This window comes from Bidens hawaiensis, unplaced genomic scaffold (assembly GCF_021521415.1).
Source record: "Bidens hawaiensis isolate Kalapana, Puna unplaced genomic scaffold, B.hawaiensis_p1.1 tig00000512_1, whole genome shotgun sequence".
NCBI classification, from domain to species: domain Eukaryota; kingdom Viridiplantae; phylum Streptophyta; class Magnoliopsida; order Asterales; family Asteraceae; genus Bidens; species Bidens hawaiensis.
Window position 1 is genome coordinate 604481 of NW_027491033.1, and position 26719 is coordinate 631199.

General features: G+C 35.2%; 2 protein-coding genes and 1 pseudogene across 2 annotated transcripts in view; 1 reads left to right on the forward strand and 2 right to left on the reverse strand.

Annotated features, from left to right (window-relative positions):
• LOC143633302 (glutamate dehydrogenase 2-like) overlaps nucleotides 1-26719 on the forward strand; it is a 168375-nt gene that overhangs the window by 108226 nt on the left and 33430 nt on the right. The window lies entirely within an intron of this gene.
• Nucleotides 12727-15904, reverse strand: LOC143632190 (receptor-like protein EIX2). Its single transcript, XM_077100765.1, has one exon. The coding sequence runs from the start codon at nucleotides 15838-15840 to the stop codon at nucleotides 12727-12729; it is 3114 nt and encodes a 1037-aa protein (XP_076956880.1). The 5' UTR covers nucleotides 15841-15904.
• On the reverse strand, nucleotides 24443-26250 carry LOC143632209 (YDG domain-containing protein At5g47150-like; annotated as a pseudogene).

The following is a 26719-nucleotide window of genomic DNA, read 5'->3' on the forward strand; positions in this document are numbered from 1 at the left end:
ATTTGTTTTTTTCTCTCTAATTAAACCATAAATATCATGTGCTTTCTTCGAGACAATAAGTATCATGAACAATGCATGTGATTTTTGTGAGCGTGATAGGTGTGTGGACATCTACTTTTTTTTAACGGCCAACTAAGTAACGCCGGGTATCCCGTACGCGGCCCCATTGGCTAAAGGTAGCCCGAGCCGACCACTAGTCCGGACGGACGAAGCCCCTAGCGGTCCATCTGTTGAGGGATTCACCGGATAAAACCCGACCCCCACGCCCGCCAAACGGCACGACAGCGAGGAGCCGGTAAAACCGGGTGAGATCAGAGTTCGAACCCTGGCAAGCTAGAGTCATCCCTCATATCTCCCATATAAGTTGGTGGTAGTGAGGTTTGATCTCTCTACCTCTCACTTATAAAGTGAGTGCTCTACCATTGAGCCACAACCAACTATTTAACCTTGTAAAGTGTGGACATCTACTATTTTATATTTTTTTAACTAGCAAAGTTTTTCACCTAAAATTTTCCAACCTTGCATTTGCAAATATTTGCACCAACCATCTCACTTTTGAAAGAACAAAAACTATATTACTAGACCAACGTGTCATCTCTTTAATTAATTAATTCATTTATTTTCTTTATTATTTAAATTGAGTTTTATTTTTTTTGAAAATTTTATGAAATTTTTAGTATTTATAAACGAACTTGTAAACTTTTCAAAATCAAGATAGTTTAAGACTTTGTATTAAATTTTGCGAATTAAATATTAACTTATATAAACATGTTTATAAAATTCAAATTTTAATTTTCTAAAATTCAACAAATTATTTAAAATTTCAAACAAATATATCCCTTCTTAATTTTTTTTCCCTTAATTTTTACTTTAAATATAGCTCACTTTTTTCAATTTTTCTGTACACATATGTAATCATAATAATGATATACATTATGTAATATTCAACTATTCTTTTTAAAGATCTCAATTTCAAAATTTGATATTTCCCTTTAGTTAATAATATGTAAATATATCTAATTTGTTCATTATATAATATTTAGTTTTAGTGTTTATTTTTATTTATGCAATATGAAAAACAAAAGGTCTTATTATAACAATTTAAATTTTAAGTTTTCTAACTACATACAAATATATAGATTTATATAGATTTAAATATTAGTTAACTGACAATAAATTTACGATTTGACAAGCATGGTTTCAAAACGGTGTATCTATCCGGTCTCATACTTGTTGATATCAAATTACTCAAAAATGTCTAGTATTAGATGCATCTTATTGGTTTCTTATATTACTCATTGAAATGATCAAATACAGTTCTTATCATTAATTTCTTTTTTCTATTAACTTTATTACCAAGTAGAAATTAAATAAATAAGGCTTAAAAGTCACCATTAAAATTTGAAGGATGTCTTTCAAAATAGCTGAGTTGTTTATAGACCTAACCAATATGAATAGTCTTAAAAAGCCAAATATAGTTCAAGTAATCTATGATGATGTATATGTAAAGATTAAAAAGTCAATTCAAAATTTCCTAAACAGAGGTGCTAATGAAGAACCTTATACAATTTTTAATCTATATAAAAATAATAAAATTTAAAAAATGATGGCAATACAAGTATCACACATGTTTAGAGATAAAAGTATGATAGACATATTTTATCTATTATATAGAAAAAAAGACATGTCAAAACATTACAGATATAATGGGTTGAAAGTATAATAGTTATAAGCTTATTAAATTCTACATGTAGCATTTTAAAGCTATAGTCTATAGCGCTCGATTTTCTAACTACATCGAACAATATAAGTTTTTGAAAATTTCACTAGCCATCATTTTAGAGTCATACAACCCGATTGCTCATAAAAACAAGGTCATGTTGCATTTCTAGAAATTGAATTTTGTAATATAACATAATCTAGTTTCTTAGGCTATGTGTAGTGGATGAGCCTACAAATTGGGCGAATTGCGACACGCGGCGTCCAGTCAACAAATGGTAGGAATTTGTTTTTTGGGTGTAATGGTGTTATAGGCTAATATATATATATATATAGGGGTGGGTTAACGTACAATAATGGCTTATCGTACATTAGGTACGCGACATTCCAGAACGTTTGATTAAAACACGCGTGGTGGCAATTTCGTAAATAACCCAATAGTAGTTCGCGATCAAAATTCGTCGATTACAAATCAACTCTGATCCAAATTCGGAACTTGTCGCTCAATCTAATCCAATTTCTAAACTCTAATCACAGCTTACAGTATGAAATCTCAAAAGTCAAAAACCAAAATTGAAATAGAACGTCACTGAACATTAAAAATCTTCAGATTGATCAGAAATTGATGATTTAATCAATCGAATTGATGTGTAAGAGGCTTTAGAATCATCAATCGATTATGAAAATACAGATTAACACACTTAATTGAGCTATGATTAGGGTTCATGTTTAAACGTTCTACTCAAAGTTTATACGTTCTGACCAAAATAAACACCAAAATGATGATTTTAATCAATCGAATTGATGTAAGTATTTAGAATCATCAATCGATTAGGGGATTGCATAAATAACGCACTCAATCGAGCTCTTATTAGGGTTCAAAATGTTATGTTTAAACGTTCTGAAATAAAACTGAAGACCTATAAACGTTCTGATACGTTCAATGAAGTTCTGGGTGTTAAAAAAATGAACATCTTTAAACGTTCTAATACTTTCAATGAAATTATGAGTGTTCAAAAATCATGAACACCTTTAAACGTTCTAAGAAGTTATGGGTGTTCAAAAATGTTTAGAAGTTCTGAACTTCTAAATAGAACTTCTAAACTAACAAAAAAAAAAAAATTAAACACCTGAAGCTCAGAACTTCTAAACAGAACTTATAAACTAACAAATGTTAAATGTTGTGTTTTTTCACATGTTAAACCTTTAAACGTTCAGGCAAAAAAGTTTAAACGTTCAGGCAAAAGAGTTTAAACGTTCAGGCAAAAGAGATTAAACGTTCAGGCATAACCCACTAAAAATTGAAAAAATTAATCGACCGAATCTTCAAATTGATGACTAGTTAGATCAATTTAAAGGTTAATTGATGAATTAGGTTCATCAATTTCAATTTTAATTTCAATTTTATTAAAATATTAATATACCTGTGAACAAATAATAGACGACGATGTATGATGATTGTGGATGGTGGCTTCGACAATGGACGAAATCGTTGTACGATGAAGATTGCTGAATAGTGATGATGAAGGTGGACGGAATCGATGGGAGCAGTGGATCAGATTTGACGAAAATTACAAAATTGCCATCGCGTTAAATTGAAGATCGACGGGTATACGAGTCGCGTACGTATTGTATGATAAACCATTATTGTATTGGATCCTTTATCTATCTATATATATATATATACACCACACACAAACATATATAATAATAATATTTAATTATTATTTCACCACATTTCGCCCGACAAATAGTTGGCGCCCTCCTTTATCGGCCCACATTTCGCCGCGGGGGGGAGGGGGGGGGGGGTTGGAGGTGTAGCCTCTATCGTTCAAAAATTAGCCCACTACGGGTGGCCTTGGTGAAACCGAGAAAAAAATTACACAAATGGTCCACGTGAACCACATGATTTGATCATATTGCAAGTTTGGTATCTAGTTTTTAATAATTGCAAACTCAGTCTACATTTATGAGTGGTTTTAGCAATTCAAGGATATGACCCGTGAAACCCTTGGACTCGACACACCAAACCCATGAAGCATAGTTGCAAACATATTAAGGGTTGGATCATGGGTTGGTAATTAAATTATCCTAGAATTTTATTTATTTATTTATTTTTTTAACAAACTGTATGCTACCACTATTGCATATGGAGTTTTAAATTAAATTCCAATGTTTCCCCTTAGCAATTTAACTCACAACTATTAATTACTACAAATCCGTCAATTTGAGACGATGTATCTTTGGCATTTAATTTTGTACATATTAACTTTCTTAGATCAAAAGTGTACTGACTACTGAGCCCAATTTTTGACTTTGAAATACACTACCAGTTCCAGTTTCTTTCTGAACTTGGCGATCATAAAGATTAAAGATATAAACAGTTTGAATCACTTACATTTTCTATTTCAAAGCATCAAATGATTCAAGTGACGTTCAATTGAATCTCGTTGCTTATCCCGATTTTGTTGTACTGGATAACGATGTCCAAGACAAGTATTGCACCAGATTAACTATCAATCGTTCGAATCAATCACCAAACTAGACTAAAGTGAATGAACTCGAATGTTAACTCGAATCCTGATTTTCTAGTGTGTCGTTTTACCAAATCGAGCCATTTAAAGTGATTTCAGTTTTGTAAATTCAATTTCAATCTTTCTGAATTAATAAATAACAATTTTACAATAAACAAGCTAAGCATGACAAACATATATACATTTTTGAGAAAAAAAAATACGGCGAAGAACTGAGCTACAAACTTGCTATACTCCAAAATAACATTTGCATAGAAAACAAAGATGGTATGCTTGTTTATCCAAACACTACAGTTATCTGCCAAAAATAAACAACAGACAGATAAATTATCAAATTGAGCTATCACAAATACATATGCATATAGAAATATAACTTAGTTATAAATTACACACACAAACTTACAGCAACCGAAAATGAAGTCCTAAAATAGAAGCAAAATTGCAGAATTTAATTTGGCATGATTCGAACACAAGAGAGCCTATAAATCCTATAAAGTGATCGTCAGATGATTCTAATTATCACGATCTTGAGAAGCTTAGAAAACCGAAACTAATGGTGCAAACAGTTCATGATTTTGCTCCTGACTGGGAATCTAAGAAGTTGACTGAATGCCATTGAAGAATTTAAGAAAAGTTAACTCAATTCTTGTAAATAATAAACTTGGTTGCTTGAAGCCTAATAAGTTTGTTAGAGCCCATATTGGTTCTACTGGCACAAGACCACCAACTGGTAAAGTTATGTTATGGATCCCACACGCTCAAACAATGGTTAGACCAAAAACCCAAAGTCACCACCACCATTGTTAATGTGATGAAGCCATTGAAGCTATTAGATAATGTAGACAATTTTGGAAGATGAATTCTCGGTATTCGGAGGAAAATAAACTCAAAAGCACGAAACATGCAGAATTCATGAGGAACAAAACTTTATTTAGGTCAAAGTCTGCCGGAAAGGTTAAAATTTGGACCCTTCAAAGGAGGGTCATGATCAACAAACGAGGGTCACCACTGCCATTGAGAAACTTATCAAGAAATAAGAAAATGTTGATTCAAACATTAGGAGGTTGACTTCAAATGGTGAAGATAAAAGGTTTCAACCCAAATAATTGGGCAACAACAAATCTTCTTTTGGCTCAAAGGAAGGTGAGGCCAAAAAAGTCAGAAGTCACAATAGACCTTCTATCGAGTAAGGAACACACGAAATGTGAAAAGATCAAAGAAGCAATGTGTGTTTTTATCAAGTCTGCCCCCAACTTTTGCAAGAAAATAAATTGAAGAAAAGAGAGAAAAGATTGCTCACTTTTCGGGTATTGATTATACCAAGATTGCTCACTTTGGAGGCAGTCAAATTAACGAAACAAATGCTGAAATGGATGGAGTCTGTAAAGAGCTTAGGCCCCATATGTGGTGTACAAATTGGGGATAAGTTCAAATACCGGGCACAACTAAAGATGATATCGGTCTTCACTGCCAACTTCAATCGGGTATTATACCAATATTGAAGGAAAAAACTTGGCAATAAGTATCGTTGACTCTCATCGGTACGCAAATAAGACCGGATCTGCTGATATGTTGATATATTATGGTGATGGTGGTCTAAAATTCTTAGGGCCCAAATCGCTACCAGAAGATCAAGAACTTAAACGCGGTAATCTGGCGTTGAAGAACAGTATGGATGAGAAAACTGTAATCCGAGTGATTAAGAAGCTTGAATTTTATAAGGATGAGGTGTTTGTGTATGATGGTTTGTATGATGCAAATCATTATAGACAAAAAGAAATGAAGATGGCAGGATTGTGTTTGGGTTTCATTTAAATAGATTAACTAGACAGCCTGCAATTGACCATGTATTGAATGCTAGCTGTTACACACAAACATATGGTAAAGTGCAGGTTGCCGAGGTACTATATTTAAATGTAACTTCAACTTGATCTTGTCTTCTTTATTTTTTTATTGTGTACAATGATTCACAACATACATACCATCATGCACAAACACCTCATTCTTATCAAACCCTTCAAGTTTCTTTATCACTGAATCACGTTTCTCTCATCCATAATGTTCTTCAAAGCCAGGTTACCATGTATAAGTTTTCGATCTTCTGATAGCAATTTGCGCCACAAGAATCCAAAGACTAGCCTAACCACAATATATCAGCATATCAGTTGATCCGGACTCATTTGCGTACAGATGCGAGTCAACGATACTTATTGCCAATTTTTTTCCTTCAATCTTGGTATAATCAATACCCGATTGAAGTTGGCAGTGAAGACCGATCATCTTTAGTTGTGCCCGGTATTTGAACTTATCCCCATTTTTTACACCACATATGGGGCCTAAGCTCTTTACAGGCTCCATCCATTTCAGCATTTGTTTGACTAACTTGACAACCTCCACAGGAACCCTCCAATGAGCATTCGTCTCTCACTATATCTTCAATCTGTTTTCTCGCAAAAGTTGTAGGTAGACTTGAACGGTAATACTTATTGCTTCTTTGGTCTTTCCATGTTTCGTGTGTTCCAAACGCGATACAGTATTCGTTTTGACTTCTGACGTTTTGGCCTCACTTTCATTTGAGCAAAAGAATGTTTGTTTCTGCCCAATTATATGGGTTGAAACCTTTTATTTTTTCCATTTAAAGCCAACTTTCTAACATTTGAGGCAACATTCTTTGCATTCTTCAAATGTTTTCTCCTTGACACCTTGGTGGGGTGACCGTTGATTGTTGGTCATGATCCTCCTTTATAGCGTCACAAAAATTGACCTTTTCAAGTAGGCTTTTACCCAAATGAAGGTTTTGTTCTTCCAGAATTCTGCATATGCATATTCAATGCATTTGAATTTCTTATCCTCCAAAAATGAGAGTTCAACTTCCAAATATTTGTGTCTACATTATCTAGAAGCTTCCCTGGCTCCTCATAGTAACAATGGTGTTGGTGACTTCCGAATTTGGGCACCACCATTGTTTGAACTTGCGCAATCCCTAACTTTTACTTTATCAATTGATGGACTTCAGACGGAAGAACCATTGGTTCTTCCAAATTCATTAGGATTCAAGCTACTGAGCTTATTATTCTCAAGATTTGAGTAAACATTTGTTGAGTTCTTCAAAGGCTTAGCGCCTCCTTTCATTCCCCAACGAGGAGGGAAATCATGAACCGCTTGCACCATTGGTTTCTGTTTTCTGCGTTTTTCTAGACCGCTATTGTTAGAATAATCCAACAATCGCTTTCTAGAAATTATAGGCTCACGTGAGTTCTTCAAGAACTGCATTCTCAAATCAGAAGTGTTACTTTGGTAAGAAATTTGAAGATTAAGAAGATTCATGAAAATGTAAACTAGAATTTCCAATTACAGATTTAAAATTTGAAACAACACATACAAACGTCCTACACATCGATTGCAGGAGAAAATCAAATCAGTTAACCCTGATTTTCAATGTTCACCGGCTTCTAACCGTCACAAATAGCAAAGTCTAATGATGAACTAATTAATTATTTTGATTTAAGAACATACTAACACAAAAAGTTCCTCATAAATACCCTTAGAAACTATAATCAAGCAATAAATAACAGATTTGTAGACAAACCTAATTGCAATTCATGTTTTTTGGTCTGGTGCATGGTGTATGATTTCGATAATTCAATCCAAAGTATAATGATGAACTGCCTATTTTGAATTAAGAACAAATTTACGCAATAAAAACCTCATGAATTCCCTTTAAAGCCACAATCAAGAGAGAAATAATGGATTGTAAGAAAACCTAATCGTTATACTCGTTTTTTACGACTTCAGTTAGACAACAATGGAGTAATCTTGACCATACACGATTGTTAATAATCGATTTCAATGCCCAGACTCAATCATACCAAAGTTATCAAATTATCAGTTAAATCAAATCAGTACATGAATAAAGGTAAAAGGCGAAAATTTAACAATATATTTATGAATACTGGTCAACGATTCAATCCTATAAAGATATGTATGCATCAAATTTAGAGTAAAGATTAAAATCAAAGGGATATGGAGAATGCTTACGGTAACTTTGGGGGATACTTCGTGTGAGGACGATGGCGAACGGTTATGCCGCTGTGGTGATTGTAGTGGTTGCGGGTTTCCAAAAAGTAAGCCTTGGTATTTATAACCGATTTAAATGCTTAAGGATTCATTTCAAAATTTATTCATTTACCTAACGGATAGATTTTAAAATTTAATTTGAATGCTTAAGGGTGTTAACGGATACATTTCAAAATTTATTCAAATTTGTAACGGATACATTTCGAAAATTTTTCAATTTTGTAATAGACACATTTCAAAATTCTATTATGTATATTATCATAAAATCAATATTATTTGATCATTATTCATGCATTTCGATAAATTATGTAAGTAGCTAAGATATACATTTTAAAATTTATTCAATTAGCTAACACATATATTTAATTAATCTATCGTTTTCTTTAGAAGATATTCATATGCTGTACTCAACGTTAAATTCAAGTTTTTATGTGTTAAACAAGTTTGTCAGGAATTTACGAACTTTTGCTGGAATTTTTAGGATTTGGCCAGCATCTCATGAAATCTAACTGAAACTGACCGGAATCTTGCCCATCACTAAATGGAAGCAAGGTGTTTTCCTTGTGCCTTGCATAAGGACCTAGGCGTCTGACCAAAGAACTTTTGACAACACAGGTAGCACCCAACACCCCATGCCACCAAAGACAAAAAACTCGCATCTGACCAAAATGTATATATGGGGCGTTTTCGGAGTGTTGGGGGCTCTCTCGTTGAGTGAAAAACGGGTGTAGGGCACGGATCAATCAGTGTGTTAATTTATTTAATATTTATCTTAACCAATCACAATCACACACTTTTCTTTTTCATGCGAAACTATTACACACTTTATGTGGATGCTTTATACCTACATGATAATAATGATGTGACGGGATGTTTTTCACTTTACGGTGGATCCTCTACGGATGCCCTCAAGTATTTTAAAGAATTCCATAGTCATAGTAAATGTACATTCAAATGAGTTATCAACATACAAAGGAGTTGAAGCAAGAATCTTGAAACCAACATACACCTTCTAGGATGTATAACCCTAATTAATTTTGTACACAACATCACATATCAAAGAATCAAACACAAATTTCCATGACAAAAACTCAAACAAATAAATTGACAACACATACACTACAAGAAATTTCACCTGATATGACGAACCCTATAGCAACGACAATTGTCGTTGCTAAATATCAAGTATAACAACGATTTGTCGTAGCAATAGAGTGTAACATAAATTTTCTTTTATGTTGCCTGTAACGACGACATATCGTAGCTTTATTGTTGAGCGGGAAAAGGAAAAAGATACCGCGAATGGAAAACGCTATAGCGACGATTTATTGTTGTTATAGGTATTTTCTTTTATAATTTTGATTTATTTTACTTCAAAATTCTGAAACTTAAAAATTGGTCAACCTATTACCACGATACATCATATCAATTAATATGTTTATTCTTATGTTAGCTACTAACAAATTTGGAAAAGGGGAATGCAAATTAATTGGTAAAACCTAGTCACCCGCCTGCACCATGAACTCTCTCCCTCCCTCGCACGTCGTACTCCGTCACCACCCTTTGCCACCGTCTGCCTCCACCGCCCTCTACATACTACAATGAGGCGCCACCATCTGCTGCCTTCTTCTGTCGTAGCCTAATTCTGCTAGTGAATGTACCTTCAAGTCTTCAACCTTCTTGTTTGGTTGAACCATTTCCCCCAATTAAACACTTTTTGTAGAGTTATTTTGATCTCGCCCCATAGATTAACTCACCACATTGGAGAAAAATAAACGATGGCATTAATAGCGATTGTGCTAATCGCTTCCGGGGTCTTAAAAGTAAATTTGGTAAACATTTCAAGAAAGTTGGAGGTAAAGAAGATTTGGAAAATTCAAGAAAGAAGCCTCATTCCTTAATTGACAAAAAAAAGTGGAACAAGCTTATTGATGACCTATTTCTTACTCCCGAGTATATTGAGCGCTCAGAACAAAACTCAATAAATAGAACAAAACAATCTTACCCAAGTTGTGGTGGGAGTAGGCCGTATGCTCAAACAAGACACTTGGATGTAAGAAAAATTATTAGTATAATTTAAAGAAGTATTTACAACTTATTCAAATCTTAGTAATATTAACAATGTTTACAGTTGATATCTACTGGAAAGACAAGTGAAATCGACAATTGGAGGTCAATGCACTTGAATGTGAAAGGTGGATGGGTTAACAACCGAGCGGCTCAAGATTGGGTAAGTTTGTTTGTTTATATTTTGATATATAATGTGTAAGATTGTAAGAATGGGTAGTTTTTTTTTAATTAAACCTATTACTGAAAAGGATTTGTTTTACCAATATGCTGTCCAAAGCTTGAAGCTACCAAATTTAGGATAACTTATAGTGAAGTTTGAAAGCAATTAGATTATAAATCTAACCATTTAGGACAAAATTCAAGAGGAGGTTAGTAGGATGCAAAGGGATGCGGGTGATGATAAGCCAATTGATGAGGTAGAGTGTCTTCAACGTGCACTTGGTTCTCGTAGTGACTGGGAACGAGGCATTGAACGAAAGCTGAAAAATTCATCAGCCAATAACGCGTCTGTGTACGAACCAACACCATCACAATGGGACACCATGCAACAACAAATGAGTCAATTGATCACCCGTGTTAATGAACTTGAAAAGAAAAAAGGTGAATGAGTAAAGATGTTGAAAACGAAAAAATGGATGTTGATGATGAAGATGATGAAAGCGAAGGCAGTATGTGATTAGTTATGAACAATTTAGTGGCTTGTAGTATGATGATAATCTAAACAATTTGACGGTTTAAACGTTTGTAATTTAGGTTGTTTTATAATTTGTTGGTTTATGATTTTATTTGCTAAAAAATTTTGATTAATTAAAAAAATTGGAAAATTAATTAAAAAATCTGGGAAAAAACTTTTCTACCCTATAGCAACGACAAGTCGTCTCTTCAGAAGAACACGCTTTTAAAATATATTTTATATATAAATATCAGTAACGACGACTTGTCATATCTACAAAGTAAGTGTATATTATTATTTAATTACCCTATAGTGACGACATGTCGTAGCGATAGATATTTTTAATATTTATTAAATCTTTATTTTTATTACTGAAAATAGTTTGCGACGAGAGCCTATAGTGACGAGAAATTGTGGTAATAAGTGAACTCTAGCAACGACGTTATAGCGACGACTTCGAGACCTATAGCAACATCACTTAGGCAGCGACAAAGATTGAGACGAATTGTCGTCGCTAAAGGGTTAGGCAACGACAAGTCGCGGCTATAGGGGGTATAATTTTCGTCATATTAGGTGAAATTTCTTGTAGTGACATGAATGAGAAGATGTTCTATAAACGTGTTGCTGTTGTTTACTTCTTCAGTCCTAAATCACAAAAATAAATTTAGAGAAAAGTTGTGTCAAACCAAACAAACAAATCTATATATAACACTTCTTAGCTAAACAAATCCCCCAACCAACATTGACTCTTCTCCTGCCATTGACTATTGTTGACTTTTTGGTCAACGTTGACTTTATAAACCAGATTCCAAATCTCCAGTTTGTTTTTTTTAATATCTTTCTGCTTTATCATCCATGGTCAGCATTATATTCCACTTAAACCAAAATCAAATGTCATTGATGAAGTTTATTTCCAAGATTGTTTCTTGGAGTAGCCCTAGTGATGTTTCCTCTTATCTGGACCTAAACCTCTGTGTGAGACCTGAGAGCCAATGCAATAATTGTAGAGAAAGTGTTAACACAAATAACTGAAATAAAATATAAACTAAGAAATATAGAGTTCATATATATTGTTGCAGTGAATCCATACATATTTAAAAATATTCTACATGTTTATGTGTCAACAAATTGATAAAGTCTACACATTTATATAAATTGTTTAGGAAAAAGAGTGTAAATTAAATTTCTTTTGGTTCACATTGTTTAAAAGAAAGATTATGTGAGTGACAAGCGATCCTATGTGAAAGAATATATTTTACGCTGAAACCGCCTTCACCACCACCAACAGCTACCAGCCGCCGCTCACCAGAAATTGGTAATCAGAGTTGAAGCAGTGTCCGGCGAGGGCATGGAAAAGAATTGAAGAAAAGGTTCAGGGTAGGGTGGGGTTAAAGTACTTATATAATAATAATAATAATAATAATAATAATAATAATAGAACAATCATTATTATTATTATTATTATTGTTTTTTATTCTCTTTTTAAGACAACTATATGAAAAGACAATATGCCCGTCAATTAACGATAAAAGTAGACGGAGTTAGCGAATTGTACGAAATTGGTAACAATTTGAAAACATAAAAGGTCCAATGTCAATAAGAAAATCTTTTGGATGTATTAATGTAATAGAAAAGTAAAATTCACGTTAAGACTTACGGAAGAATAAGAGAAAGATGAAATCCTGAAGCTTGAACCAATTTTTTTTCAAGAAAACGATAATATGCAACTCTCCATTGTCTGCTTATAAATATCGGGGCAAGGATGATCCAAAAACCAACAACCAATCCAGCAAGTGTAAGTATCACTAGGATCCAATCAAAATCATTAGGTTCATCATGTCCATCCATAGGCCCTTTGGTATCGCCATTATTTTGTAAGCATGCTGTAAGAGGATACCCACAAAGTGCATTTCCGGTGAAACAGGACTCGCTGAATGTGTGAAGCTGAGGACCTGTTGGGATTCTTCCTACTAGATTGTTGTGTGACACGTTTAACCAATTCAGAGCAGTTAGCCGTGACAGGCTCAAAGGAATATTTCCGCTAAGATGGTTCATTGACAGATCTAATGATTCAAGCTTTCCAATTTGATTGAACAAGTTGGGAATTGTTCCTGTTAAATCATTGTGTGACAAATTCAGAAACCGTAAGCCCAAAAGCCCGACTAGCTTATCAGGAATTGACCCTGAAAACTTGTTATCAGAAAGGTCTAATAATGTCACTAGATAAAGTATGGTGCTATATATGTAAGTATTTCCCTTTGTCACCAACGATGCAGCAATTATTGTAGTTCGGTACAGAACGATTGGACTGGAGGTCTCACTTCCAGAAATGACAGAGAAGTTTGTAAAGCATGTCGGTAGGTTCCCAGAAAGATCATTATGTTCAAGATCCAAAATCTGAAGAGAACTGAGATGACATATTTCATCTGAGATTTTACCTTCTAATTTGTTAGAACGAAGACTTAGAAGTCTCAGACTTGTACGACCACTCCTTAATGGTGATGGTATTTTCCCTATCAGTTCATTTCTTGCAAGCTCGATGACTACCAGGCTGGTGGAATCCAGTAACCATCGAGGTAAGTTGCCGGATAGCCTGTTATCATCCATATCCAGTGACCGTAATGAACAAACGTTTCCTAGAGATGATGGGATTATACCAGTAAATTGGTTTTTCTCTATGTTCAGAATGACTAGAGATTGCCAATTCATCCAACAATCTGACATAACACCTGACATGTTATTGTTTGCTAGATTAAGAAATTCTAACGGTTGCGGTTCTTGAATACCGGAGCACAAGAACTGTTCTAGAGATCCTGAGATTCTATTGTTAGAAAGATCCAGGAATTTTGCTGTACTGAAATTACCAGGTAAATTACCATGTAAATGGTTGTTACTTAGATCTAGTGTTGCTTCAGGTGCAAAAGAAATAACATCTCCCAACTTTCCTTGAATGTTGTTGTGGGATATGTTCAAGTAATTTACACAAGGGAATGTAGTCCAAAACCAGCTGGGGATGGTGCCTGATATGTTTGCGTTGGCTACATCTAATACTTCTAACTCTGTTTGCGACTGAATCCATGATGGAAACTGAGGGCCTAAACAGCAAGAACTTGCTCTTAACATTCTGAGTCTAAAAGGTGGAATCCAATTGCTAGGATTTACCTTAAACACCAACTTGTTATCCCAAATTAACAAATACTCCAAGGCTGTTAGATTGGCAAAGTGGTTTTCGGTCAAAATACCCGTTAATGAATTGTGATTAAGAGTTAAAAAAGAAAGTTCATTGAGTCGTCCAATACTTTCAGGAAGGCTTCCATTCAACATATTGAACGAAAGATCCAGATGCCTCAATGATGATAAACCACCAATTGTATCCGGAATCAAACCAGAGAGTTGATTTGCATTAACTTCTAATCTCTGCAACAATGACATACTTCCTAAAGAATCCGGAATGGTCCCAGTTAAGTTAATGTAAGAAAGATCAATCTGGATCAAATTTTTCAAATTTCCTAGTCTGTCTGGTAGTTGACCAATCAGGTAATTACCACGAAAAGCTAATAATCTTAGTTTAGGTGACTCACATTCACAAAATCTTTCAAGAAGCTCTGACACATTACCAAAAATATTGTTTGATAGTAGATTAAGGGTTGTAATGTTGCAAAGACTACTTAATGATTTAGGTATCTCCTCAACAATACCATTGAAAGATAAATCAACATATTCAATGAAAGACAGGTTCTGTAGGTTGCCTAGAATTGATGAAGAAATATCACACTCACTAACATCAAGGTGACGAAGATTACTTAGGCTAGACAATCCATTCAGTAAGGATGAAGAATTCACAAAAGTGTTACCTGAAACAAGAAGAGTCCTTAAAGAAGGCATGCTATGGAAACCACCAAGACTTCTAGGATTTACACCACTAATAGAGCAACCATATAGATCTAATAAAGCTAAATTACGGAGGCTAAAAATCCACCCAGGCAACATACTGTCAAAGCTGTTATGTGAAAGATCTAGGACAACAAGGGATGTAAAACTAACCGTAGCTGGATTACTAGGTAACCGATTTAACCCACACCGAGAAAAATGAAGCTCTGGCAAAGAAGTGAGGTTGCTGACTACCGGAAACCAATCTGAAGCTTCTTTGAGGTTGATGCCACCCATATCAAGGTATTGCAACCCTTTAAGATTCTTTAGCCATGCCATACTATTAGAATGAAGACTACCGTAAAGAGGATCATCATGAAGGTCAAGGACGCGCAATGCTGATAGATTTCCAAGTTGGTGAGGAAGTTCCTCACTGAAACCCGAGTATGAAAGATTAAGATGTATAAGATTTTGGAAAGAACCAATGAATCCTGGAATCAAGTTGTTGCCAAAAGCATTACAGCTCAAGTCGAGGTGTCTGAGCTGTAACAGTTTGATCACCGAAGGACTAATGGTTCCTCCTAACATTTCTTCATCTTCGATGTAATATGGTCCATCACAATCACCCTGAAGGTGAATCTCGTGTACGTGACCCGTGATATTGTCGCAGAACACACCGGACCAGCTGCAACAGTCTTTGCCTACCCAAGAAGATAGACGGTTTGCCTCGTCAGTGTGGTTGTTCTTGAGATCAATAAGAGCTTGTCGTTCCGTGGGTATGCATAGAATAGGATCTGAGTTTTGATTACAAAAACATATGCTGAAAAGTGACGAAACCAAGACAAACAATAGGCAAAATGAGGAAAAAGATAAAGGATGAAGTGTGAGAGTCTTCATTGGAGTGATGATAAAGGGTGATACAATATGATATATATATATATATGTGTTACATGTGAGGGAAGGGTGATGTGGTCTTGACTAAGGATGTGTTTGGGATTCCTTATTTTCTTCTCCTTATAACTTATTGTGATAGAATAAGTTATTTTTGTGTTAAAATAGTGTTTGGCAATACAAAAGTCCTTTTCCATTTCTCCTTATCTCCTAGGCTAAACTATAAGCTTTCAATAAGTTAGGATTTCCCAACTTATCTCCTTATCAATATCATACTTCCCATTACACCCTCATCAACCCAGCCCCATCTGCAACGCTCCTACTGCTCTATCACACATGTATCTATGGGTTTGCTTGCTGCCTCTACGATTCAAAACCCCAAAACCTCTCATATCTGCACTCTCTCTACAGCTCGCTTGGATGTTAGGTATGCTTGTTGATTTTAGTTCCAGTTGTTTCTAATTTTAGAGATCCGATTGGGGTTTTCTATCAAGTGTATCTTTGATTGTTGTAATGTAGAGTTTTATATTTAGGACTTTATTTTGTTGGCTTTTGAGGTCTATGTCCATTGATTTCATACATTCTGGAAATTTATTTTATCCAATTCATATCATTATACCTCTGTATGAGCATTAGCTAATCAACTATATTAATCGTTATATTTTTTTTATTTTGTTGCTTCAATTCGTAGAGAGGCTAGATGAGTTAGCTGTTGCTTTAATACATAAATGTCCTTTTTAGTCATTTTACATCAATAAGTTAAGCCAAACACTTTTTAAGAAATAACTTATTGTCTTATGTTAATCCAAACACTTTTTTGGAAACTCCTTATTGAAAAACCATAAGACCTTTTTACCTTATCACAAAAAGACATTTTCCCTCTAAATAAGGAATCCCAAACACACCCTAATTCAAATTTTTTTTTCATAAATGCTTCCGTGGAGACAATTTTAACTTTTAACAAAAAGCCACTGTTGACTAATTCAACCTTTTTTAAGTTCCTGTGTGGACTTGAAGACTTTTAACAAAAAGTACCGTTGACTGATTCAACCTTTATTTCTTAGATTCCTACGTGGACTTGAAAGACTTTTAACAAAAGCACTTGTTTTTAAACTAATAAATTATAAAGAGAATGAAAAGATGCCTTGTGTAATTTAAAAAAGAAACAATGACTAACCTTACATACTTTTTTTTGGAAAGGGGACGGAAGCTGTGGAACCCAGCAAAAGATTATATTATTAAAAGAATTCAAACAAAGAAGTATATAGATGTAGGACTATACAAGTGGTTTTTCTAGAACATACAACGTACTTTAACTAAAATGGTATAACCGATGAAGACATTGTTATTAGTTTTATCAGTTTCTTAATTAGATATTTGAACAAACAGTTATCAAGCACTCGTATATAGGGGTGGCTCGCAAATGTGATCCATAAGGGTTTATGTGAGTTTTAGTAAAATGTATAATGGATTAGAATTGGTCACACTAAAAAAAACTAAAATAAATTAGAAAGGACCGAGATAACAAAACTCCTCATAAAAAATCAAAAAATATAATTAAAAAAAATTTGTAACTCAAAAAATAAATCAAAAACTAAAATAGTAAAAAAATTAAAAAGTTTCTTCTATCATCCTTATTCCGAAAAAAAAACCTCTTGAAAAATGTCACCCATTTTGACTCATTCCAACTTTTCTCTTCCTTTAGTTTGACTCATTTTAAGGAACTATGCATTTATTTAAACTCATACCAATTCTTACGGGGTCACATTTGCCACCCCTACTCATAATTATATAAGTCAGATTTAGATCAATGTATAAAAAGCTTTAATAGCACAAGACAAGAAATGCAACGCAACAAACGACTTCTGATTGGCCTTAAAATCTTTAAATCAACGCAAAATTATTTTTCACCAGGTGTGGTTCTAAATTGTGATGCGCATTTCATCAAACACGTGTGCAAACACAAAAATAAAAAAGAACACAATTCAAGAACATCGTCATCTTATTCAGTAATTCCATCAATAACAAAGCTATGGTAGGATATGAGGAGGGTAAGATGCAGACAACCTTACCTCTACCCCGTAGGGATAAAGAGGCTGCTTCAGGTGAGACCCGACTCGATAGTAGTTTTGCATCACATAAGTCACATAACACTCAACCATTGGGACACCGGCTCATTGGTGCATGTACGTTTGTCTTTCAGCCATTAACATCAGCACATGATGCCTGATTAACCTTCCGCCATTGTTAACGTTATTTTCACGAAATTAGTAAAATAACGTCAAAATTGGTGCAATTTCACTTTTGCCCACCCGATGGCCCTCACATATATACATTATATGCGCCCCCCGCAACCAAGGCGTATAAGACAATTCAAGAACCTAATATAGCAAATCAAAGAAAGTTGGTGGAATGCTTAACATAAAATATAGCATAATCGATGTCAGCAAGAAAATTAACTTACTAGAGAAATAATGATAATGTTGTGTCATACGTTGGAGGCTGTTGTGACCTTAATTTGACACAACGATGATAATGATATGTGATTTAATGGAATGATTACAAACTAGAAGAGGGGGTGGGAAAATCATATTATAGTGGTAGATGGGAGAAGAAGATACACACAAATCATTCATCATGTTAATTGGGCTGGTTGGGCTCGGGTATAGTTCATTACAGAGGTGTTGACCGAACATAACATAACATAACAAAACAGAACACAAAACAGGCCTATGCAATTACGGACCTTTGCAAAAGTAATGTCTCCTGACTTTCCTTGAATCTAATTGTGGGATATGTTCAAGTAATCTACACTGTCGAATGTAGTCCAAAACCAATTGGGGATGGTGTCTGATATGTTTGTGTTGGCTACATCTAATTGTGTTAAGTTGTTTGTGACTGAATCCAAACTGAGGGTCTAAACTGCAAGATTTTATTCTAAAACCGTAGAGTTTGAAAGGTGGGATCCAGTTAACATATAGCTTAAACACCAACTTGTTCTCCGCAATTACCAAATACTCCAGGGCCGTTAGATTGGCAAAGTGGTTTTCAACCAGAGTACCGAGTACCTGTTAACGAATTAGTTGACCAATCACGAACCAAATTACGACAAGGCATTTGTATTATATATGTTAAATCGTGCTATCCTCATTAAATACAAACTATCCAAAGTATATGCATATGTTAGCTGGAAAATCCGTAAATCAGTCATCCAAAAATTAATGGGTCATGGGTAACAAGTTGTCAAAGATTGACCGAGTCAGGTGGCGGTGGACTTGGATTGATGCTAAAGAAAAGGAAAGATGGGTTTTTATCTGAAATTTGGGAAGAAACTGATTTCTGTTATTTAAATCAAAGAAGCTGTACAAGCCCTAATATATCCACTAACTGTCATCTAACAAACTGATTAACTAATTAACAATTAGTACTAACTAATTGAATACAAGGGTAAAAAAGGAAAACTGTAAGAGAAGTCAACAAGTAATAGTCAACACCCCCTTCAAGTTGGTGGTGTTAAAACACCCAACTTGTCTAATAATTCTCGGTGTTGTGGGCTAGCAAGACTCTTAGTAAAACTATATGCAACTTGATCATGAGTCCGAGTATGCGATAAGGAAATTAAGCTTTCTTGTAACTTTTCTCGCACAAAATGGCAATCGATCTCAATATGTTTAGTGCGCTCGTGAAAAACCGGATTCTTTGCAATGTAAATTGCCGCTTGACTATCACACTTAACGGGAATAGGTGTGACTTTAGGTACATTAAGCTCATGTAGTAAACGAGTCAACCAAGCTAATTCAGCCGTGACCCGTCTCATTGATCGGTATTCTGCCTCGGCTGAACTCAAAGCAACAGTAGGTTGCTTCTTGGACTTCCAAGAGATTGGGCATCCACCAAGCGATATGAAATATCCACTGACTGATTTGCACGTGTTTGGACATGAAGCCCAATCACTATCACAATAAGCATGAAGATCAAAATGAGAGGAATCATTAAAAAATAATCCTTGGGAAGCAGAACTTTTGACATAGGCTAAAGTGTGTAATGTTGCGTTCCAATGAAGAACCCAAGGATCTTGCATAAACTGACTTAGAAACTGAAGCAAAAGCCAAATCTGGACGTGTATGAGTTAGGTAATTTAATTTTCCCACCAGCTGCCGATATTGTAATGGATCTGAAACTACCTCCCCATCATTAGCTTTTAGTTGTAAGTGAACTGGTAAAGGAGTTGAAACTGTTGGAAGTTCATGTTCGTTGAACTCAACTAACAAATCATTAGCAAATTTCCTCTGGGTCATAATTACCCCATTAGAAAGTTTTAAAATTTCCATTCCAAGAAAATAATTGAGGAAACCAAGACCCTTAATCTTGAAAGTAGAATGAAGATGATCTTTCAGAGCCGAAATTTCTTCATTATCATTCCCGGTGACCAAAATATCATCGACATACACTGCAACATGGACAGTAGAGCTACCCATTGATTTAATGAATAATGAGTAATCATTAGTTGATCGAACATAGCCTTTGGATTTTAGAACAGTTGACAGTTTCCCATACCATTGTCGAGATGCTTGTTTTAAGCCATAAAGAGATTTTTGCAACTTCAAAACTTGATCAGGTGGAAGATCCATACCAGGAGGAGGAGTCATATAAATTTCTTCATCAAGGTCACCATGCAAGAATGCATTGTTGACGTCTAATTGGTACAATGGCCACTGTAATTTTGTAGCTATGGCAATGAGACTACGAATAGTAGTCATTTTAACAACGGGTGAGAACATTTCATTGTAATCGAGACCAGGTTTTGAGTATCACCCCGAACAACTAAACGAGCTTTGCATCTTTCCACACTACCATTAGCATTATATTTAATCTTGTAGACCCATTTGCACTTGATTGGCTTCTTACCCAATGGAAGACCAACCACTGACCAGGTGTGGTTGTCTTGAAGGGCTTGAAACTCTTTATCCATTGCATCACGCCAAGAAGAATGCATAACAGCTTGTTTATATGTTTTTGGTTCTTGTAAAATATCAAGATTGTGAACAAAGTTTTGACTGGAATCAGCTAACTCATTAAAGGGAACATGAGAAGTGACTGAACAAGCATTGGTGATTGTATGACAACAATCATGAATAGTATGCACATTATGACATACATAATTATTCAAATAAGCAGGAGGAACAGATTGTCTTGAGGATTTTCGAAGAGGAACAGAAGAATTGGATGAGTTAGGAGGAACAAAAGAAGATGAAACAAGACCAGGAGATAAAGGTGAGGAAGAATTGTGTGATGACAAATGAGAAGTGTCTGAATTATTAATAACGGGATCGTCAAAAAAAATTCCAAATTATCAATTGAGGGAAAAAGATGAGATGATGTAGAAGATGTAATGGAGGGAAATAAATGTTCAAAAAACACCACATCCCTGGAAACAAAAACAGTTTGAGTATGCAGATTATACAACTTATAACCCTTTTTGCCAATGGGATAACCAACAAATAGACAAGGTAGTGCTCTAGGTTTGAACTTATCTCTTCCATGTGCAAGAGTGGATGCATAACAAAGGTAGCCAAAAGCCTTTAAATGATTGTAAGTAGGAACTTTATTTGTCAATATTTCATACAGAGTCTTACCCTCAAGAAGAGTAGTAGGAAATCGGTTAATCAAATAGGTTGCTGTGAGCACACAATCTCCCCAAAATTGAAGAGGAAGATTTGATTGAAAAAGCAAAGCTCTAGAGGTTTCTAACAGGTGCTTATGTTTACGCTCAACAACTCCATTTTGTTGAGGAACTTGGACACAACAAGTTTGATGCAAAATACCTTTACTAAGGAAGTATTCAGCCTGTTTATGACCACTACCAAGTTCAAAAGCATTATCAGATCGAATGCATTTAACTTTTGCATTAAATTGAGTAGCAACCATTTCTACAAAGCCTTGAAGAACAGGAAACGCGCCTGCTTTGGTAGCCAACAGATGGGTCCATGTGGTTCGACTAAAGTCATCCACAATGGTTAGAAAATATTTGTAACCACTATATGTTGAAGTATGATATGGACCCCAAATGTCAATATGTATAAGATCAAATATTGCAGTAGATGATCTATGACTATGTGGAAAAGGTAAACGCTGTTGTCTAGCCTTAGGACAAATATGACACTGATCAATAGAAGACAAAGATGTATTAGACAACACACTTAATTGTTTCATCTTATAAGAAGGTAAATGACCAAGTCTACTATGCCATACATTACTGTTTACAACAGAATTACAAAGAGAAGTAGTAAACAAATTCGAACGATTACAACTGAAATGAGTATTGGGTGCTTTGAAAATGTAGAGCCCATTCAAAAGATCACCAAGAACCAGTGGCTTCTTCATTGAAGGGCCCTGTAAAATGCAACGTTTGTTAGAGAAATATACTATTCCTTTAGTATCATCACAAAGTTTTGGGATTGAAAGAAGATTGTGTTTGAAATCTGGAACTAGAAGAACATTAGGAAGGGACAAATTTTGACTAAAACAAACAGTCCCATATTGATGAACATTGAGAGAATGACCATTAGAAAGACCAATGGAAAATGGTTTTGAAAAAGATTTTAGATTTGTAAACAACCTAATATCATGACACATGTGATCACTGGCACCCGTATCAATGATCCAATTTGAGTGGAATTTTGATGAGTTGCAAGTCATCATACCTGCAAAATTAGCATAGCTAATGGATGACGCAGGCTGTGTGATAGACTCCTTAGGCAAGTGAGTTTTCTGCAAAAGTTGCATCAGTTCATGATATTGCTCTGTTGTGATTGAATGACCAGAAGACACGGTTTCCTGAGAACTCTTAGAGGCAAATGGATTATAATACGCTTGATCAGATGTCTCTCTTTCATTTTCCACCATATTAGCAGTACCTCTTTTGGACTTAGTAAACTTAAAATCCTTAGGAAATCCAATAAGCCTATAGCATTTACTTGCATGATGTCCATTTCGTTTGCAATTTGAACAAGGAACTGTTTTCTTGTTATCATATCTACCATATTGAGTATTTTGTGCTTGAGAATTTACATTCATTGATGCAGAATCAGAAGGAAACATGACAGTTGTATGAATTTCACGTTGCTTTTCATCATGCATAAGGAGTGCATACGCTTGATTAATTGAAGGTAAAGGTTGCATCATAAGAATATTACCTCTAATTGATTCATAGCATAGATTTAGGCCCATAAGAAATTGCACCCAACTTCTTATCTTCATCTCTTTTAGCTATGAGATGAGCAGTTCCACATGTACAAGATGGGATCAAATTTAGGGTACTTAATTCATCCCAATTTGTCTTGAGTTTAGTAAAATATGTGGCAACATCACAATTTCCCTGAACAGTTTCAAAAATATTCTTCTGCAACTGGTAAAACTTTGCTCCATTGATTTGACCATATCTATGAATCAATTCCAACCACAAATGTTGAGCAGATTCAACGTACAATACACTTGCACTGATTTCTTGAGATAAAGTGTTCAAGATCCATGAAATCACCATATCATTACAACGTTTCCATAGAGCAACTTGAGAAGAATCAGTAGGTATGACAAAATCGCCATTGACAAAAACGAGCTTGTTCTTCGCAGAAAGCGCGATAGTCATCGCTCTTTTCCAAGGACCGAATCCTGTTCCGTCAAAATTTTTGAAACTAGCATCAAACCTGGATGATCTGATGGATGTAGGTATCGAGGATTAGATGAATCGATGATTGAAGAAGTATGAACAGAACCACTATTTGAATCTGACATGGTTCAATTTCTGATTGAAAAAAAAAACAAAGAAATTGAAGAAAACGGAAGCGAAATAGAGAACGATCGAACGAAGATGATGAAGAAATGATAATCAGAGAGGATGATCCTGCTTTGATACCATGAAATTTGGGAAGAAACTGATTTCTGTTATTTAAATCAAAGAAGCTGTACAAGCCCTAATATATCCACTAACTGTCATCTAACAAACTGATTAACTAATTAACAATTAGTACTAACTAATTGAATACAAGGGTAAAAAAGGAAAACTGTAAGAGAAGTCAACATTATCTGCTAAAGAAAAGGTACGCATCATATAGCATCCTTTATTTCCAGTTTGTTTATCCCATGTAATCATAATTGAAGTTGGAATAACATCAGAAAATACTTTCCATAGTGTGTGTTTAGTGTGCGTATAACCAGGGCCTGAACCAAGTCACCAACAATTACAACGTACCCCCGAAAAGCTTATTAACACAGGTTGGTTGCTAGTAACATCTGATTCGGCATAAAAGAGAATTTCCATATTTGTGTTAGATGTCAAGGTAAACTCACAACTCAAATACAGTCAGGTGGTTAAAAATGGATGATAAGGTAAATGCATAACTAAATATTGTTGAGGCAAAAAAGATGATAACCTTGTATATTTCAAATACTAACATTTTTCAACAACAGATGGCCCATAACTAGCTAAAAACAAGAGAACTAAACATGCTAACTGTATTCATAAGAAAAAAAAGTTACAAATAGACAGGTTGCTAAACTCAAATACAGATTCAAGTGTTTGAAAGGTGCAGAGATGGCAGAACTGTTATCAGCAGCTAGCATTCAGCATTTGGTGAAGTGCTGGCGGGTACTCTATTTAAACGATACTTGAACATAGTCTTGCCATCTTCATTTCTATGTCGTGTATAATGATTCGCAACATACAAACCATCATACACAAACACCTCATTCTTATCAAATTTAAGCTTCTTAATCACTCGGATTACAGTTCTCTCATCCATACCGTTCTTCAACGCCGGATTACCACGTTTAAGTTCTTGATCTTCTGGTAGCGATTTAGGCCCTAAGAATTTAAGACCACTATGACCACAATATATCAACATATCAGCAGATCCGGTCTCATTTGCATACCGATGAGAGTCAACGATACTTATTGCCAAGTTTTTTCCTTCAATCCTGGTATAATCAATACCCGATTGAAGTTGGCAATGAAGACCGATCATCTTAAGCTGTGCCCGTATTTGAACTTATCCCCGATTTTTACACCACATATGGGGCCTAAGTTCTTTACAGGCTCCATCCATTTCAGCTTTTGTTTCGTTAATTTGACTGCTTCCAAAGGAACCTTCCAATGACCAATCTTTTCCCGTTTATCTTCATTTGGTTTTCATGCAAAAGTTGGGGGTGGACTTGACCAAAGACATTCATTGCTTCTTTGATCTTCTCACGTTTTTCGTTTTCCTTTCGTGATACAGTAGTTGTCGTGACTGCTGATTTTTGGGCCTTGCCTTCTTTTAGCCTTTTAGCCTCACCATTTGAGACAACATTTTCAGAATTCTGCAAAGGCTTTCCCCTTGATACATGAATAGTGGTGGTGACCTTTGGCTGTTGGTCATGACCCGCTGTTAGAGGGTCTCAAAATTTAACCTTCCAGCAGGCTTCGAGCTGGATGAAGGTTTGTTTCTGCCGACTTCTGGTTGCTTCTTGCTTTTGAGTTTGTCTTGGTCAAAATATTGTGAATACAATGAGCCTTCCTTAATGTTAACGCGCGAGCACATCTTCACATTAGCATTAGTGTCTGCACCATTTAAAGGCTGCAACGGTTTTCTCACAGTTACAGCGGTGGTGACTTTCGGTTTATGAGCACCACCATTGTTTGAACTTCCGGGATCCCAAAATTTCACTTCACCACTTGGTGGTCTTGTGCCAGTAAAATCAGTGGATCGACCAAATTTATTCGGCCTCAAGCTACCCATCAGTTTCTTATATTTTTCCACATCTGAGTGGACATTTGTCAAATTCCTCAATGGCTTTGTGTCTGATTCTTTGATTCCACAATTTGCAAGAGGGAAATTATGAACTGTTTGCACCATCAGTTTTGGTATCCTGATCAGCTTCTCGAGATGGCGATCGTTAGAATCCTCAGACGACTGCTTTCTAGGAACAATCGGTACACCACATACGGGGCCTAAGCTCTTTACAGACTCCAACCATTTCACCATTTGTTTGATTAATTTGACAGCCTCCAAACAGTGAGCAATCTTTTTCCCCTTCATCTTCATTCTGTTTACTTGCATTATATTTATGAATATTCGTCAAATTTAGAGTAAAGATTAAAATCAAAGGGGTGATGGGAATAGTTACGATGGCGTTGGTGGATAGTTCGAGTGAGGACAATGGCGAATGGTTACGCCGCAGTGTGGTGATTTTAGTGGTTGTGGGGTGATTGTAGTGGTTGCGGGTTTTCAAAAAGTAAGCCTTCGTATTTATAACGGATTCAAATGCTTAAGGGTGTTAACGGATACATTTTAAAATTTATTTAATTACCTAACAGAAACATTTCAAAATTTGAATTGAATTCTTAAGGGTGTTAACGGATACATTTTAAAATTTATTCAATTACCTAACGGATACATTTCAAAATTTGAATTGAATGCTTAGGGGTGTTAACGGATACATTTCAAAATTTATTCAATTTTGTAACGGATACATTTCAAATTAAATTATATTCATTATATTATCGTAAAATCAATATTATTGGATCATATTATTACACATAACAATTACCAAGTTTGGTGTCGCTAAGTCCCGACTGGGTCACTTAGCAGCACCTCATTGGTCATTAACATTTTTTAGCTATGGCAGCGTAATGAACATAACAGAAACATACCGAATTCATGTATAGCCGTAGACTCACAACCTCAACGCTCAAGACCAACTCCAACGCCTGAGTTTACCAACCAACATCACCCCATTGTCCACCTCAAATTTTTAGATTTCCCCCTTTTTTAGCTCCGGTATCATAATGAAAGTAACCGAAACTGACTGAACTTGTGTCGAGTTACCGCCTCAATGCCCGGGACCG

Coding starts and splice junctions, on each gene's coding strand:
- LOC143632190 (XM_077100765.1), bottom strand. CDS start 15,840: ATGAAGACTCTCACACTTCATCCTTTATCTTTTTCCTCATTTTGCCTA.